At 39.9% G+C, this 17,911-nt stretch overlaps 1 protein-coding gene across 3 annotated transcripts in view; it reads right to left on the bottom strand.

Moving 5' to 3' along the window:
* itsn2a (intersectin 2a) overlaps nt 1–16,254 on the bottom strand; it is a 49,095-nt gene extending 32,841 nt beyond the window's left edge. The window contains exons 1-2 of one of the 3 annotated variants that reach the window (XM_024805185.2): nt 16,122–16,254; nt 7,563–7,634 (exon numbers count right to left, since the gene is read on the bottom strand). In XM_024805185.2, the coding sequence (XP_024660953.2) occupies nt 7,563–7,569 (7 nt within the window). In that variant the 5' untranslated portion in view covers nt 7,570–7,634; nt 16,122–16,254. Of the gene's footprint in view, nt 1–7,562; nt 7,635–13,864; nt 13,883–16,019 lie in introns of those variants that run through there. The other 2 variants (XM_024805186.2, XM_024805187.2) reach the window with 2 other exon arrangements.
* Nucleotides 16,255–17,911: the final 1,657 nt, after the last annotated feature.

Raw genomic sequence — 17,911 nt, forward strand, 5'->3', positions numbered from 1 at the left:
CATATCTCAAGGTAAGTTGAGGGTTGGCCATGAATTAAAGATGAAGTCTGATGTGCTGTGTGACCGATTCGAAACTCAAGTCTTCCTCAATTTCACGGAACGACTTTTAACGGCGGGGGAGTGAACGATTATGTTCAAGGACAATAATCAATTCATCATAAAGGAAGAGCTTGAATCCATCCAACCATAACACAATCGGGACATATTTTACGCCTTCTCTCAAACTTCTTTCACGGAACTTGGAAGCTTTGAAGACATTTTGTGGCAAAGAACTGACGGTATGCACCGACAGCTCTCCCCTCATCGCAGCAACTGAACAACAGATGAAGATAAGGAGACAATGACAGATAATGAGCCTCGCAAGCGCGTACAGAAGGAGAGGGGTGTATAAAAGAAGTGACGCTAGGCTAATGCAGCGAATCTAGAAACAGGTTGGAATGGGAAACCGACACAAACACGACTCAACTGGGACAAACAAACTTTTTCGTGTTCTTTTTTAAGCTCATCACTCTCTGCTCGACAGATGCGCTTTCTTCGTGCTGACAGCTGTTACCATATTGATCACGGTGGTACAGACATAAAGCAAAATGTGCACCAAGATTTCACAAATAAATAAATAAAGTGGGATCTAGTTTGGGAACGAAGGCAACATTAACTTGCAGTAAGGATCACGATCAAACCCGTTTTCTCACTTTTATAATAAAAATAGCTCAAACCAGAAAATGCTAGAGTCTCAAAGATAACAATCAACTTCTTATTGTTATATTAAATATAATAATATTATATTATTATAGTAAAAGGAGAGAAATATTGAAAGACACCTCAAAATCTAATCACTCTAGTCGATTATAAAATATTCAAACAGACAAAAACTGTCTTTTCAGAATATTAGTATAAAAAAAAAAAAAAAAAAAAAAAAAGGTCTTTTGAGCGATTACGGGATCCTGTCTTCAGAGACATGGCTTCCAGGCTCTAATTTATTCAAGTGCTTCAGGAAATACCACCCTGCCCATGATGGAGCTTCCACTCTAGCTCTAACCCAAACAATCCACTGACCTTTGCTTAACATACTTCATATACAGAAGACTGACACAATGGAGTGTAGAGCTTCAGTAACAGCACGCTACGTAGCCAGAAAATGAAAGTAGAGCAACTTTAGAGTTAAGAGCAAGAAGATCCAATGTCTTTTTCTAAAAGTGGGAGCAGATACAATCAAACACTGATAATGGTTTGTTTGTTTGTTAGGAAATATTCTAGCCAAACCTCTGATATGGTTTCAGTGTCTACACAAACCGCCCGAAACCACCACCAGCAACACCTGTTAAGGTGGACGCTTTCCCCCCGATAAAGCCAATGTTAGCAGCACACAGCGGCCGACCCACTTTTAGCCACCGTCAGCAAAATGCTGCCATGAAAAGGAGAAAGTAATTAATCTCTCACAGAGATGTGAGTATTCTTCACATTGTCTCATTGGCTGTGAAAGCCCCCATTTGAAGCTATTGTAGGTAAGAAAAGGAAGGCGAGATTTAGCACAGTGCCACTGGGACATGTAGCTCGCATGGCCACATCCACAGGCCTGTCAGTCGATTCAGTCTGTGTGTCAGTGAGGGCTGAATGCTATGTGAGTAAGTGGGGCACTGCAAAGCTTCTTACACAGCCATGACCGAATCCATAGGGGTCTTCTGTGGCTTGATACTTATACTGGAAACATGTGGCCACTCGGTATGACTCCTGATAAAAAGATGGTACAGTTACGATTTACTAGTATACATAACCTGACACTGAACACCACAGGGTTCCACACTCTTGATACATATTCACAGTATTTGCAAATTTCAGGCACTTGTTATGAAATGTGGATTGGGTATGTAAGGATTTTACACTAATTTGATTGAATATGATTTATGCTTTTAATAAGGCCGTACAGTACTGAGTCACCCTCGTTTCTTTATATTTTATTGGGGAAATGAGAAATGTGTGCAGTAGTTTCATTACGTAAGGCATAAACAGACAATTCTAACATGGCACGCTTAGGCTGTCAAGGTTCTGGGTCATTCTGACCCAGCATCTTCTTTTTCTTGTGTTTTTGTATTATTCTGTATTATGGTTTAGGTTCTGATTCCTTAGTTGTGCTGTTCTGACTATTATTATTATTATCCTTGTGTTAGTGTAGTTCGGTGTCTAGTCTGCGCCTGCTGTGTTTCCTGTGTTACTTTGAAAGTCCGTGTCTCATGTCAGTGTGTCTAGTTTTGCTTCCCTTGTCTTGTTAAGTCCGATTTCTCCCAGCTGCGTTTCCCTCCTGTCTCCCATTTCCTGATTACTCCAGTGTGTATTTAAGCCCTGTGTCACCTCGTTAATGTACGTTCACACCCTCATACCTGGCTGTGTGTTGTGTCTGCCTGTTAAACCTTGTTGTGATTCCTAGCGTATTTAGTTTTCTGTTCTTTTGCTGTCCAGCAATAAAAGCTGCACTCTCAGTTTAATTTTGCTGTCTTGAGTCGTGCACGTTGGTCCTCCACTCCTGCCTGCTGCACACAGATCATGACATAGGCAAGCTTTCGTGCAACATTTTTAAGTAATTATCAAGAGGAGTTGTCTGGGACTTTAAAAAGCACTTTTGTTGGTGTTGGCTGCCTTTTGTTCATTTCTCTGTCACGATTAGTCCACACTGCGTCATGTTGAAGTCCAGGCTCAAACTATGACTGAGCCTTCACCAGCTTTTACAGAAGACTGTAGACACTCAGTTTTACCGCTCTCGTCTGACCTCCTCTGCACATACTGACAAAAATTCGAAGCAAAAATCCTAATTTGGATTCATCACTCCATCAGACCTGCTGACACTGATTTTCCAATGCAGTCTGGTTCTTGTGTAATTTGGCATACTTGAGCCTTTTCTCTCCGTTTCGCTTCCTTAACAAAGTTTTCTTGACAGCCACCCTTCCACTGAGACCAGTGAGGCTTGAGTGAAGAGTACATGGATCAACAGAAGAGTCAGACAATTTTCCCCAATTTATCAAGGACATTTATCAAGAAATTAACTTTTAGATGCCGTTCGTCTGCTGTAGTTTTATAGGCCTACAAATGCACACCATGCTGACATATGCCAGGTTTTCAGCTAACACCTATTTGGGAATCACCTTGTTGGTGCAGAAAAACTATTTTATGCCTGTCACTGTGTCATCTCTGACATTTTTCACAGATTCAACTCAAGTCTGTAATGTGTAGACACAACACTTGTTCATAACTTGAATTAGGGGCCTTTTTGTGATTGAATGATTCATAGGTCAGTTTTAAGCAAGTAGTCAAGTACAAGAACTGGACTGAAAAAGAGACAAAAAGCAGTCAATGTAAAAATAAAACATTTAAAAAGACCTTCAGAAAGCCTCAAGAGCACTTTAAAAAATTACAATAAAGTCTGGCTCCTTGGAAGCAAAATATATAGAAAAGAGGGGTTGCTCAGTGTTATGTACTGCCATGACTGAGTCAGCCGGTATCAGTGTGAGTCAGTGTACTGTGTTGTCTTCTATACCTGCCAGTAGCAGGTAATAGCAGGTATTTTCTTAATTTAATGACAACAAGAAGTTTTTGAAAATCTACCTTCAGACATTATTGAGACCAAACAGAAAAAAAAAAAAAAATCACGTCCCTAACTCTTACGGAACAGGATCCACAGCAACATCATCTACAGACTTTATTAAACCAACAGTACCACGGCTCACCTACTCAGCCGCCTTTACCTTGTGTGCTTTCACTTCCCTTTGTCAGCCTGTGTGCCGTTGTCTAGGTGGCTGCTAAATCCTAAGGAGACGCTCGAGTCAATACCCCAAACACCCAGCTCTCGTACTCCGAGGGAAACCACATCACTGCTTTTATAACTATTTACATATCAAACACCTCACCCGGGGAGGACAAGTTGATGGTTCAGATAACTGCATTGGATCAACAGTCTCTGCAAAGCTTCGGTGTACGCACAAACACGCACTTCTCCTCTACGACTGTTGCATAAAATTCACCTGTTTTTAAAATTCACTGACTAATGACTGTGCAAATGCCTCATTGCAGGCTCACTGTGTTAATGAGAGTGTAATAGCGCAAATAGCTCTGCCTCCCATATAATATGTTCCCTCGGAGGAGCTCATCATATACCGATTACATGTTTCTTGATTCTCCCCTCCGTGCCATTCAGCTGGATGGGATTAAAGCACAGAGAGAGGGTAGTTGTGCGTTTTGGTGCTCTGTTAGACTGAAAAATTAGGTGTGTAGATAAGACGCACACGCAGACACACACATTCCCTCTTAGGGGTTTTCCACAGAGGGCTTTGAGGAACGGTAACTATGTTCTGCGATCAAAGGATGAAGACAAAACACACAAACACACACAAACACTACTGAGAACTGTGGTTCACAGAAAGGGCAAAAACGCTGAATCACCTTCAACTCGGAACAATAACAAAGACAGACACACAGAAAGCAGCTAGATAGACTTTCCTGTCATTTTTAATGTGCTCTTGAGCCTTTTCTAGAGCAGAAGGTCTTTTAAACTTTTCTTTCATTCCACTGCTTTTTCTCTTCTTCAATCTAGTCCTTGTACCGGACCACTTTCACAGGAATGTTTTGTTTTCACTTGTTTTTTGTTTTTTTTAATTTGTTGTTTGCCACCTAACACTGATGTATGAATCACTGAATCACAAAAAATGGCCCCTAACTCAAGAGATGAACTAGTGTTGTGTCTACACATAATAGCCAACCTAAAACTATCTAGATGAACAGCATCTAAAACTCATGTCCTTAAGAAATAGGAAACACACCAGGCAAAGACCTGACAGATACATCAACCCCTTCAGCTGATCCATCTACAGTTCACTGAAGAAGGGTGGCTGTCAAGATGTCATTCTTAAGGAAGGCTAACAGAGAGGAATGGGTATGAGGCTGAAGTGTGCCAAAATATACATGAACTGGACTCTGGAGTGATGGTTCTGAGGGAATCAAGAAAGGCAGAACATGGATTGTTTACATTAGGGCTGCAACGATTCATTGAGTATTTCGAATAATTCGATTACAAAAAATTTTCGACACAAATTCTCTGCTTCAACATTTTGTTTAATGAACAGTGGAAGATGACCTTTAAAAACTTTACTGGGAAAAAGTGAGCACCCATCAACAAACTCTGACTAGAGAAAAAAAACCCAAAATAGCCAACTCAGTAGCTGCTCCATCCGCTGTCACGCTGTCATCCACAGTGAAAAATCTGCAGTAATCCTCCAGAAGCTGTATTAAAATATGCAGATGAACTTTTAACTTGGTCTGACACCAAATTAAATTATAAAGTTTGCTGAAAGCTGACGGCAGCCATCCTTTTTTACATGGACTCGAACAGGGGTGAGTCTAAAGGGGGGCATGGTATGCACTAGACCATATTTATTTCAAGGGGTTATAACATTTTTAGACTGAAAGTGAATTTCTATAAAATACTCTCTCAATTAAATTGTGTTAATATTTAAAGATATAAAAATTAAAGTTTTTTCGCAGGCCAATAAAAATGTCCATGGGCCAGTAAAACTCTGAGCCTGAGGGATTTTAGGGTGGACACTGAATTATTGTTAATATTAATTAAGGTCTACACCATCATACTGTCGTGTTTCGTGTTTTCAGCAGCACAAAAACGTTGCATCAAAGCACAGGGCCAATTTCAGAACACTGATATGTTCGCTTCTCCTCACTATAGCCACCACATTCTCCTTTAAAGGCTTGCAAACACTTAAACATGCAGAAACACACGTACAAAAACTCAAAAGCTTTCCAAGAAGTCAAAGTGAAGATGAACTTTTTATGACTTAGTTTTGATTGCACATGTATTTTATTTGACTTTACTTTAGAGTATTTATACATTTTTGCATTTAAGAAAATGTTTTCTTAAAAAAGAAATTTTCATATGGCACAAGGGGGGGGGGGTTGACAGATGAAACAAAAAACACTCAAATTTCTAAAATGAAAACAATAATCAGGATATTTTAAAAGTATTTTTTCTGTTTTGAATATTTACTATTGCTCAATAATAAGACAAAAGTATTTCTTATCCGATTACTCGACTAATCGATGGAATAATCATTAGATTAATTTATTACTAAAATAAATGATAGCTGCAGTCCTAGTTTACAGCCATCTGTAAAACATGGTGGAGGCTCCATCATGGTTTGGGGCTTTATCTGCAGCAAGTGTCCTGTGCTGAATTTGACGTCGTATCATGTGGAGCGCACCACAGTATTTGTGGCAGTTCTGATGCTCAATCATCAGAAAGTTTATTTTGTTCATGTGAAGTAGTGTTTTCAAAGGGAGAAACAGTTTGTCACTCATCCAAGTGACTTCTTCAGTCTCAGCTGACTGCAGGTTTTCCCAACCTTACAAAGAGTACATTTGCTGTGATGTCAGTTTCTTAATCATTAATATGCAAATTGTCACAACCACTGATCATTGATGAATGGCCATGAGTACCATTCACCATGTTAATGAATATACAGGATATACAGGATCTGCTGCTGCTGATATCTTGGGATGAGAAATCAAACAGAGATTATGAAACTATTTTACTATCTTTTAATTCAGTCACACTTATTTTGAAAGAACCATTTTACAATTACATTATCTTTTTTTTTTTAAAAGCTATCATTTCAAGCTTATTAACTTTTGTTTTTACCTTAAACACTGAATTTCCATGTAGGTTTGCACGTTTCAATAAATCACTGCAACTATTTTCCACTTTCCTAGCAAAATATAAAGAAAGGACTGGCAGCTCTAGGCTTTTGCATAGTACTGTATAGTGAACCCAGTGTCCTCCACAGAGAATGAAGTCCCAGTCCCTTTGTATCTGGTCAAGTTTCTGGATCGCTACTCCAACTGTGCATGCATCTAAGTCCACAGAAATCACTTCTTTGAAACTGATGGGGTTTATAAAGATACAAAAGTCAAAGTCAGAACCAAAGCAAGACAGCAGAGTTAGTCTGGAGCGCTAAACAGGCTGCTGCTGAAATGCCTGTTTTGGTTTGACGTGCAACTACAGTGCATATAAACACCTTTAAAATTAATGAAGACAATCCTGCCATATTACTTTAGACTGACCCTCTTTCCAGCAGGGGTTTGTACAAGCTACAGCTCAATAACTTCCCCCCCAAAAAAGTAGGATTAAAGATGGTTTTACTTAAAGCCTGAGCCTTGTCTCTGTTTGCAGATCAATATCCCATTAACATGATTTCACACCTCACACGTTACAGTCAAAACAAGCAGTCACTCGTAGCAAAAAAAAGGAGTTCAAGCTGACCAAAGCACAAAGCAGATGCGCTCGAATGTTCGGTCTTGGCAGGAGGACGGCCAGAGGGAGAGATTAAAGTTGAATGAGGCATAACACAAACAGCCGCTTATTGGTCTCAGACCTTTTTCTGCCCTTTAAAGTAAATTCCAGCCCTCATTATTGTCTCAGCAGAACCACAGATCTGCCTAGCATAGACAGAGATGTTATGAGCTCAAACACATGTCCAATAAAGACAAAAAAACCAAAGTGTTCTTACCATTCATGGTTGCAGGTGGAAAGCACGGGCAGAGAGGGAAGTCCTCTACTCAGCTGGCAAGCCCTCAGACATCTGCAGAGAAAGAGCGAGAGAGAGAGAGAGAGAGAGAGAGAGAGAGATGTGAGTGTGTTATGTGTGCATTTGAGCGTGTGTGTGTGTGTGTGTGTGTGTGTGTGTGTGTGTGTGTGTGTGTCACGAAGCAAGGGGGGTATAAGTGAGGAATGCAAGCAATGCAAGTGTGAATGGGGAAGACGGCAGAAATGATACACATCCATGCAGGAGCAAAAAAAAAAAAAAAAAAAAAGGGAAAAAAATCAGCTCCTTGTTAACAAAGCAAGGAAAGCAGAGTGAGTGGCCAACATGGTGAGGGATGACAGAGGAGGGGAAGAGGCAGAGGAGAAAACGAAAAGGATGGGGACCAAATAACAGAGAAGGCCTACAGACAATGCCAGCACGGAGCAGTACACAAGAAGAGGACAGACAGCTGAAGAATAGAACTGGGGGAAGAAATGATAGTGGTCTGGGAGAAAGGCTGCTTTTATTACTGCCTGCTCTGAGATTACAGATGGTGACTGTAGTTTGGAAATCTTGATGTATCAGCTTGTTTATTTTGTCTGTGACATTTTGCTTTCTATGTATCTCGTTTGTATACTATGTAATAATACAAATTTCTGGACCTTAATAAGGCGTATGGATGCTCTTAGACAAATATTTGTGTTTTACTGAGATAAATATAGATATATGACTCTAATAAAGCAAGTACAGTTTGAAAACAATAAGAATTTATCACTGTTTGGGTGCAGTCAGCATCTAAAGTGGTATGCCAACAGGGAGCCTGGCCCATCTGATGAGATTAATTGTTGGGATCTTTGGCATAGTCCCAGGAGCAGATAAGCCCATGCAGGTAACATGGAAAACTAGCTTTATGTGTAAGTGGTTTGATCCACTCATAAACACTGTTTGTGTAAGGCATGTTTGGAGGACTAAAAGTTAGGCTTTCAAGTAGGGCTGTTCGATATATATCGGATGCTGATATGAAAACGTCTATCGGCAATATTTTTTCATTGTTTTGATGGTCACTGCAGAATTTATTTCTTAAAGTTCTCTCTTTCTCTTATATTTAATATAACCACACTATGAACGAACAAGCGACTGTTTTTATGCGACGGTAAAACCATCGCATGGCTCCGCCGTCCGCTTGTTTATTTTCCACATAAACCTTTCACAATAAAGCTGAAGATCCTGTTGAGATTTTTCAAAATAAACTGAATCACGTGAAATAGTATGCACAGTGTTTACAGATGAGAAGCTAAAAAGAGCCGTCAGGTGCTAACAAATAAACCTTAGAACAGGCCAAAAAAAATTGCGGCCGTTTCAACTTACCGTATGTCTAAAAATGTATAGTAAATGTATGCAGTTTGGCCTGCATCGGTCAATCACTCGACTCCGGGTACAGGACGCCCAGCTGAAAACACTTGACACAAGTCAAGTTGCCCGAGATTCACAGAATTTACAGACAATGTAGAATTTTTGTGATATATATCGTTGTCGGGACGATAAATGTGTTATATCGGGATATGAGATTTTGGTCATATCGCACAGCCTACTTTCAAGCCTATGAAACCAGCTGCTAAGCACGGTGGTGTTAGCATCACGCTCTGGGCTATTTTGCTGCCACTGCTACTGGTACAATGCACAAATTTGATGAAATAATGAAGAAGGAGGACTACGTCCAGATTCTTCAACTTCACCTGAAATCAACAGCTGGATAGTTGAAACTTGGACACGACTGGGTGGTCCAACAGGAACCCAAACACAAATCAAATCTGGTTTTGGGATAGATAAAGCAGACTAACATCAAGCTTCACCGACCCCACCATATTGAAGGTTTTTATACTATACTTCAAAGCCAGGTCTGTGTTAGAAAACAATAATTAAAAGCCCCAAATTACCACGACATTCAAGCTTATTTTGCATATAAACCACACCTATAGGTAGCAACTCTTTCAATCTTGTTGTTAAGATTCTGTTAGCCGCTCCACTTCACTCCATCCATTTCCTCCTTATTTCCTCTCATTTCTCTTTGCGTGCCTATAGCTAACAGGCAGTGTTTCTCCTCATCACTTTTGATTCTTGTCAGGTCTAAGCAATCTCCTTTTTTGCTTTCACTAAGTCCTTCCATCACAACTTTTTCCTCACTTCACCCCTCCCTCTGTCTTTTTTTATTTCAACTCCTCTATTTCTTATTCATCGTTCATTGAAACGTATCTCTTATGATTCCCACATAGTTTCTTTCCACTCCTACTCCCCTTCCGTTCTTATTACACTATTGCTCCATCATTTGCTTCCCTGTTTTTGTGTGAATTCCTGGAGGGGAGTCTGTGGCTATCTTGTAGTATAAATCACTGTCTGTACATGCCGGCACTGCCAATTACTTAAGAGCAATGAACAGCCCACTGAGGCTTATGCTTCGGTATATTTCGAGTGTCTGCGCCAGCGGCTCCGTGCAAACCCGCGCATATACAACATAGGCAACAAATAATTCACGCGCACTAGCAAACAATACTGACATTTATGAACTAAATTCCCAATTTTATGAAAAAAATACCAACTAAAATAGAAACACAGGAAGCAGTTACAGGAAAACAATTGTTTTATAGTGAATGGAGGCTGACACAAACTGTCTTCTGGGGATGAGTGATGATATAGATTTTAGGGAGTAAAATAATGGGGCTAATCTTCAGCAATGGATTTCACAAACTAGCTCCTTACGGCATGTTAAACAGTACAGTCAGAGTACGATCATCTTTTTCTGCATCACACTCTGCAATAGAATGGTCTTCGCATCAGTGCATTTCAGATAACATATACACACCAATATTTGTCAGTTCTATCAAAAGCAGAAATATCGAATTAACAAAAGAATTCATATTCATGTATCAATGCAGAAGTTATTTTTTGTCATTTATTTGTATGCTTGTAAGTTTTCTACAAGGGCATTTAATTAAATATCTGGATGCAATGCAAGAAATGTCTTACAGTTAGATCTATAACTAAAAGTCAGAGTCAATGTCATCGTCAGTTTTGCAATATGTACAGGACTAACACAGAATCGAAATCCCATAGTGTACAAGAGAGCTATGGAAGTATGAGAAACAGATAAATATGAAGCATGCAAGATTGTGTCGAAATATTATTAAAGCTATACACATTACTGTAGTTCTTTGTATAAAAATATGCGAGTATACATGTATTTTGCACATTACTGCCATCTATGTACAGTGTGCAAAATAAGGGACCATATCAATATGAGACTGAATGTGTATTTTACATCAAACAAACAATATGTAATTTCAGCTTTAATTAAAGCGCATTGCAAGCGTACCGCATTAGCTATTTAAGAATTACAGCCATTTTTATACACATTTCTCTGAGCCTTAACAGTAATTGGATAAATCGATAGGTAGATCTGGAGTTGATTCCACTTGCTGAACTTGTATTTGGTAACCATTCAGTAAAAGTATGAATATGAGGTCCAGAGAGACATCAGTGCAAGTGAGGGAGGCTATCATTAGGCTGGAAAACCAGAGACAGATAGCAAGAATCAACAATCTGGTACATTCTTAAATAGAATGAATGCACTGGTTAGCTCAGCAACACCGAAATGCCTGAAATACCACAGAATTATTTCCATGGTTCTCAACAGCTTCACAACAACTTACAGTACCAATGCAAGAACACTCTCAGGGAGGCACAAACTCCATAAACAACCAAGTGTTTCTCACACCAAAAAAAAAGGATATTGTTCAGTGGTCACTCAGTCAACACAACACAGCATACTCTTTAGTTACTGAAGTTGAAGCTGAATACAGAGGCCGACAAACAAGCAGCAACTGAAGGTGGCTCCAGTAAAGGCCTGATAAAGTATCTTAAAGGACCACACACAGCATTTGGTGATGCCCGTGGGTTTTAGACTTCAGACAGTTATTAACTGCTAAATATTCTCCAGCAATCCCCATATTTAAAATTATTTTAGTTGGACCAATTTCTTTTGAGTCTCTAAAAATGGGGGACCGTGCTTTTGCTAAATCCATTAAAGATAAAAGTCTGCACTTTAATCAAATGTTGATTATTTGACTTAAAATCCAGTGTAGTGGTATACAGATGCAAAATTACAACAAAGAATATGTGTCATTGTCCAAAAACATATGGACCTGACTGCAGCTTGTTCCACAAGCCTGAACATGACAACCCACGGATTGTGTGGGAAGTTTTATTTAACAAAAAACCCCCCCAAAAAACGAGATATAGTCTAGATATTATATTCTGGCACAAACTGCCTGTACATAGAAAATGCAGCTCGCCTTTACCGCAACACATTGCGATTAAGCTTATAGAAACACATTGTGCTGTACTTGCATGGCTCTTTTCAGTTCAGTGACTTTCTGGAGCCTCTGTTCCCTATCTATGACTCATCTTTGCTGGTGTGTGGATTCAAGCATCAAAATGATGATGCAAATTATGTTCTTTGGAAAGAAAGAAAGAAAGAAAAGAACAGAAAGCAAATACATGGACCTCTCTTTACACCCAGTAAAGATTTACAGTGCTCAGTCTCCCACTTCACTTGAAGTGATCTCACTTTTCCTTGTTGTTGCCATCTGTTGAAACTGTGTGGCTAACTCATCACCATACTAAAACCTCATCAGTGTCTCACCCGAGATGAGGTCCTATAAGTAATGAAATATTTTCTTAACACATATATACACAGAAAGTTGGCAGTTTGCTCATCTATGTGTATGTGTCTCTGTGTGTGAGTACATGTGCACTAGTGGAAAAAGTAATGTCTTCAAAGTATTCTATGCAATCTTCTAAGAAAAACTAAGTATCCCTCATGATTAGGGATGCCATAGTGATCTGCTGCTTAGCACTGTTATTTTCATATGCAGTCTGGTTGCTGCCTTTCTGTGTGGAGTTTATTCTATCCAGGTACTCTGGTATCCTCCCCAGTCCCATACACAGGGTTAGAGTAATTAGTGAATCTAAATTGGCCACAGGTGTGAATGGTTGTCTTTCTCCATATTTAAGCCCTGTGACAGAATGGTGACCTATCCAGGGTGTCCCCTGCCTCTCTCTACCTATGACAGCTAACATAGACTCCCCTAACTCATTTGTTTATTCACAGCACCTTCAATGTCCCACTACAGCATTTGAACCAGGTTGAGTTCTGGACTGGGCCATCGCAACACCTTGAATCTTTTCTTTTCAGCTGCTCTGCTGTGGATTTGCTGCTGTGCTTGGGATCACTGTCCTGCTACATTAGTCAAAATTCAGCTGTCAGACAGATGGACTCCCATTTGACTCTAGAATACTTTGGTATACAGAGGAGTTCATGGTTAACTCAGTGACTGCAAGGTACCCGGGACCTGTGGCTATAAAATAAGCCCAAATCATCACCCCTGCACCACCATCCTCGACCATTGGTATGAGAGGTTTGTGCTGATATGCTGCGTTTGGTTTTCTCCAAACATGGTGCTGTGCATTATGGCCAAACATCTCCACTTTGGTCTTGTCTGTCCAAGGAACATTGTTCCAGAAGTCTTGTCTAGTCTAAGCAATACTGCCATATTCCTTTTAGAGACTTTCTCCAGGCAACGCCTCCAAAAAAATCCATACTTCTACAGTCTTTTTCTAAGTGTACTCTCACAAACGTTAACACCTAACATGCTAACTGCGGCCTGTATGGTCTGAGATGATGTGTCACTGTGTTAACAAACAACTGAACTGCCAAAACGTCTGCCTCAGAGGTGCTCACACTTGATGATCATCAGTTAATCAAGTGCATTGGATTAGCACCACCTAGCTGCTTCTTACCCGCTTAAATGCTCTTAAAGGATGTACTTAGATTTTCCCAGGACTGCACAGAGTCCTGTGCAAACTTTCTTTTTCACATGGCTCTATGCTATTTGCGTGTACCTAACACTTCCATGTGCAAACATGTATAGGCCTTTAGCAGAGTTTCATCCACCCTTATACACAACCCTGTACCCTGAGGTGTACCTGGTGTCAAATATAACAATATCTCCCGTTGGCTAGGTTAGAGAAGAGACTCCACTGTTTAAACAGGACATGCTATATCCTGGATGACAACGGCACTGAATCAACAAAAGAGGAAAGAGGACACCCTCTACATCAACAGTGACTGTACCTGCACAGGTTCACAACAAAATGGTACACTGATTGAAGTCCCTTGGATGTCTGAAAATAACTTTAAAATGTCATTATGCGTCTTTGATTTGATTTACCTTGCAGCTCGGCCCCTGCTGGTATGGCAGATGTAGTGGAGAGAAACACAGTCATCTCACAATGCTACTTCAAATCATGCCAGATCCCCGAATGAACTTTTGGACACGAAATACTACAAAAATAATCATAACGGAAAATAAACCATTAAAAATTTGAGCATAGAACAAATTACTTTGCAGCGCAAGTTTAGTTCTAGTTTTGGCGTCTTTAAGAAGCAAATGAAGAACAAATGGCACATGCTATTTTCATACTTACACAGGTTGATGTTGCAAAGCCAGCAGTTGCAAAGCTAGCCTTGATGTTACACTGATGTTTAAAAATAACATTGCATTAAGCATTTTGAAAGTTTCTAATATGAGGAATAAGACATAAATCCTTTAAGGGCCAGCAGTGCTGAGGAACAAAATGAATCAAAGAACCTTTGACTCAGCCCAGCATGCTGATTGACACCTGTGTGCACCACACTGGACCGGTCTGACGTGAATATCAATGTTTCGGCCTGTGTGCGCGGAGTGTGTCCAACACACCCTCCTCACACAGAGGGGGACCCTGTTCTAGCGGACACAGCCCAGGAAGCTTTGCAAAGCCTGAGGAAGAAAGAAGCCTGTGTGCATGCGTGTGTCCTGTGTGCATGTGCTGGGATTTTCCTCCTATTCACAAGAGAGCAGACACACACAAGCGCACACATGCCACACACCTTCCCCCCAGTGGGCTGCAGGTGAAAATTGGGGACGCTTCCGACAGAAGAATCATTCTAATCCTTTTGGTACGTTTATGGGTCAGCTCAATGAAATGATTCACCTTTTTTTTGTTAACTTCCTGTACACTCCCCCCACCCCCGAAGTGAAAAACACACACTCAGCAGTACCTCCAACCTCACCTTCTTCCCCACATACTTAAGACACAATAATAATAATGCCAAATTAACCTCAATACAGCATCCATGCCACTGTAACTGCTATATGAGAATGGACTCTGAAGCACATCAGGTTCCTCTTTCACCACACCAGCGAACACGCTGGTGTATTGTACACTTATGTGAACGTGTGGATATTACGCAACGCTTTGAGTCTCGGCAGGTGGATATGCAACAGTCCCTTCTGGGATAAAGCACAGATGTCACAGAAATTGCAGTCACATGGACTTTGCCACTTCAGCAAAGAAAGTCTCCTCGTTCTGTTTTCACCGAGGGCAGCAGAACACACACATAAACACACGCACACACAAAGCAATCTCTATAATTAGTCTTTGCTGCAGTGATTCAACACGTACGTGCATAAACATCCAAAGCTGCCCCAGTCATCTCATATATAAGAATGGAAATTCACACCTTTGCTCAACTATTAAACAGCTGATGACACTTTTTTATATCAGGAAAAATAAAGATAACAGACGCATTTGACGGGCTTCGAACCGGAGGCCCTCCTCGTGTTATATTTTCCATCTTTTAACGGAGGAAGCGCCAAATGTAAGTCACCTTTTAGGGAAATTGCTGGGCCTAAGAAAGTGAGCACAGACACCCAGCAGACCGTTAAAGTGACTTTGAGAAATATCACATAGATTTTCTCCCTCAGGTTAAACACAGCAGTGATTTTCAGCATGTTTAATAGTCACAGGGAAGCATGTCATTTCCTTTAAGTAGTACCTGAGGGAACACAGGAATAACCTTTGGAGTTACACCTTTTATCATAAAAACAATATGCCATTCCCTGCTTGTCGTTGTTGCACATAGTATATATATTATCAGACAGTATATATCTAATAATATACATAGATAATTATATTATCTTGAAAAAAAGACTAGTAATTTAGAGCCTAAATCTATTTTGACTGCTTTAAAAAATGAATTTCTCTTTAAATCCAGGTTAGTTTTCCTTTTCCTCTTCTCCGCCTTATTCAAACAAGCAAAATTAATGAGTAAACAGTGAAAAGATCTGAAGAACCAGTTTTCAGCCATATGGGGTGCTCTTCATCCATAACGCAGACAAAAGACTGGCACTAGTGGCTCAGAGACAGGTTTGAGAGCTCCACATATTTTCAGGATGAAACATTAACAATGGGCTGTACTGCAGGTAGACAAACCTCGTTGTTAATACGCTGCACTGCCTCGCCTTTTTAAATGCTGGGTTTAATAAAGCAGGACATCCCACTTACCTTGAAAGAACAGGTAGAGGGGAAGAAAATCTTCAGCGACAGTATCCAGCAAGTCATGCATTTTGTTCGGTATAAGCGTGGGAATGATTTCTATTCTTTTACCTGTTGCGGTAGAATAGCGGTGCTGATCGGCATCCAGGGTGACGATCCAGCTACTGAAGAGGGGAGGATCGATCCAGCAGCCGGGCGGGTGTGGACTGGAAATGGGCGTCTTCAGTTCCAAGAGTCAAGCTACGCGGAAGTGCGCGGAAGACTTCCGGCTTTGTCTTTCAAAAATAAAACTCAAAAGGGAACGAACTACTGTTCAACTCCTTCAGATGTACAGTGCTCTGAAAAAGTTTTAAGTATATTTTTCTGGGAGAATGTGAAAGAAGTAGAGAGATTTATGAAAACGTACATAGACACATAGAAAAAGAGAGGCAAAAACCACCTTAATGACCACCTTTTCTTGTCATTTCTTTAATAATAATTATCCAGGCTTATTGAAGAACATTCATAGCTCTTTCTTTGGATTTTGGCTCTCTTTTCTTCCATTCTCCATCAATATGACCCCACATTGCTTCAGTATTGTCCACCTCCAAGCTCTGCGGAGGCCAATCCATGATCGATAGTGTTCCATTGTGTGTTTTTCTAATCACATATGCTTTTATTGCATTGTGAGTGTGTTTGGGATCATTTTCAAGCTGACAAATTAAACCGTTACCAATGAGATGAGTTCCAGATTGCAAAACATGGTAGATCAAAATCTGACTGTACCTTTCTGCATTCATAATCACATAATTTTTCAGGAGCTGTGTTTGACCTTAACTTTCAGATATGGTTCATCAGCTGTACAGTCTTTTTTTAAGGCCTGCCACTTCTTGTTTTCTATTAGTCCTTTAGTTATCCAGGTAAAACTCTCATTGAGATTAGAAATCATTCTTCTTTTGTCCTCCAATTGTCCAGTTTCTTCAAATGTTTTAAGGACACCATGCACACCATGGTGAAATATCCCAAGTTTTAAGTAATAGTTCTTTGGGAACCACCTTGTTGGTATTTACCTTTGGCATTTTTTGTGCATCCAACAAAAGAAATGGGAACAAATTATGTTTTTATGACTAGCTTTTCGTAACAAAGTACGTAAATATGATGAATGACAAGAAATTCTCAGTTCTTGGAAGCAAACTATCTCGAAATACTGTAGATGGGTGACTAATTAAATGAAGAACTTTCACACTCTGCCCCTATTGAACTCTTAGATGTAAGGTTGTCTTGAGAGATTAGGTTTATCCAAAGGTGAAACATTTCCATTCTGATGCGAGTGGTGGCTCAGTCCGCATTCTGCAAAACCTCACTAAATGCTTTGCTGTGCATTAATGAAGTCAAGCATTAGGCCAGGGAATTTCTTTAGGAACAACGATGAGCATCCCTCCAGTAGCGTCCCAGAATCAGGGAATTTTGAGGGGAAAATTTAAGTATGCCTATGTTATGCAGTTTTCTGCTCTTGCTTTATATTTTTATATACTTTATTACCTTTACTTAAGTAAAATGTCTAAATACTCCAGCCCCCCACCTTCTACTAAACCATTATCCAAAGATTCCATTAGAATTTTTGTGCAGCTCCACTTCTCATATTAATCTGTAATAGGTCACAAGGCTGCACATAAGCCTGAAAGTTGTTATCTATACCAGTCCTTCACACTGATTTTGTCTTGCTCACAAATCCCTTTTTTCTTTCATTTGTCACCTGTATGTTGGATTTTCAGCCACTTATATTAGTAATAATCAAAATCTACAAACAACTTATACAAAACATAACAGAGTGGCACCCCAAAAGACAATTTAGTGATTTGTCTTTTTGAATTTTTTATTTTAGTGAACTGGGGATAGAATTCCTTTTTAAAATCCCTAAA

This window comes from Maylandia zebra, linkage group LG15 (genome assembly GCF_041146795.1).
Source record: "Maylandia zebra isolate NMK-2024a linkage group LG15, Mzebra_GT3a, whole genome shotgun sequence".
In the NCBI taxonomy this organism is placed as follows: domain Eukaryota; kingdom Metazoa; phylum Chordata; class Actinopteri; order Cichliformes; family Cichlidae; genus Maylandia; species Maylandia zebra.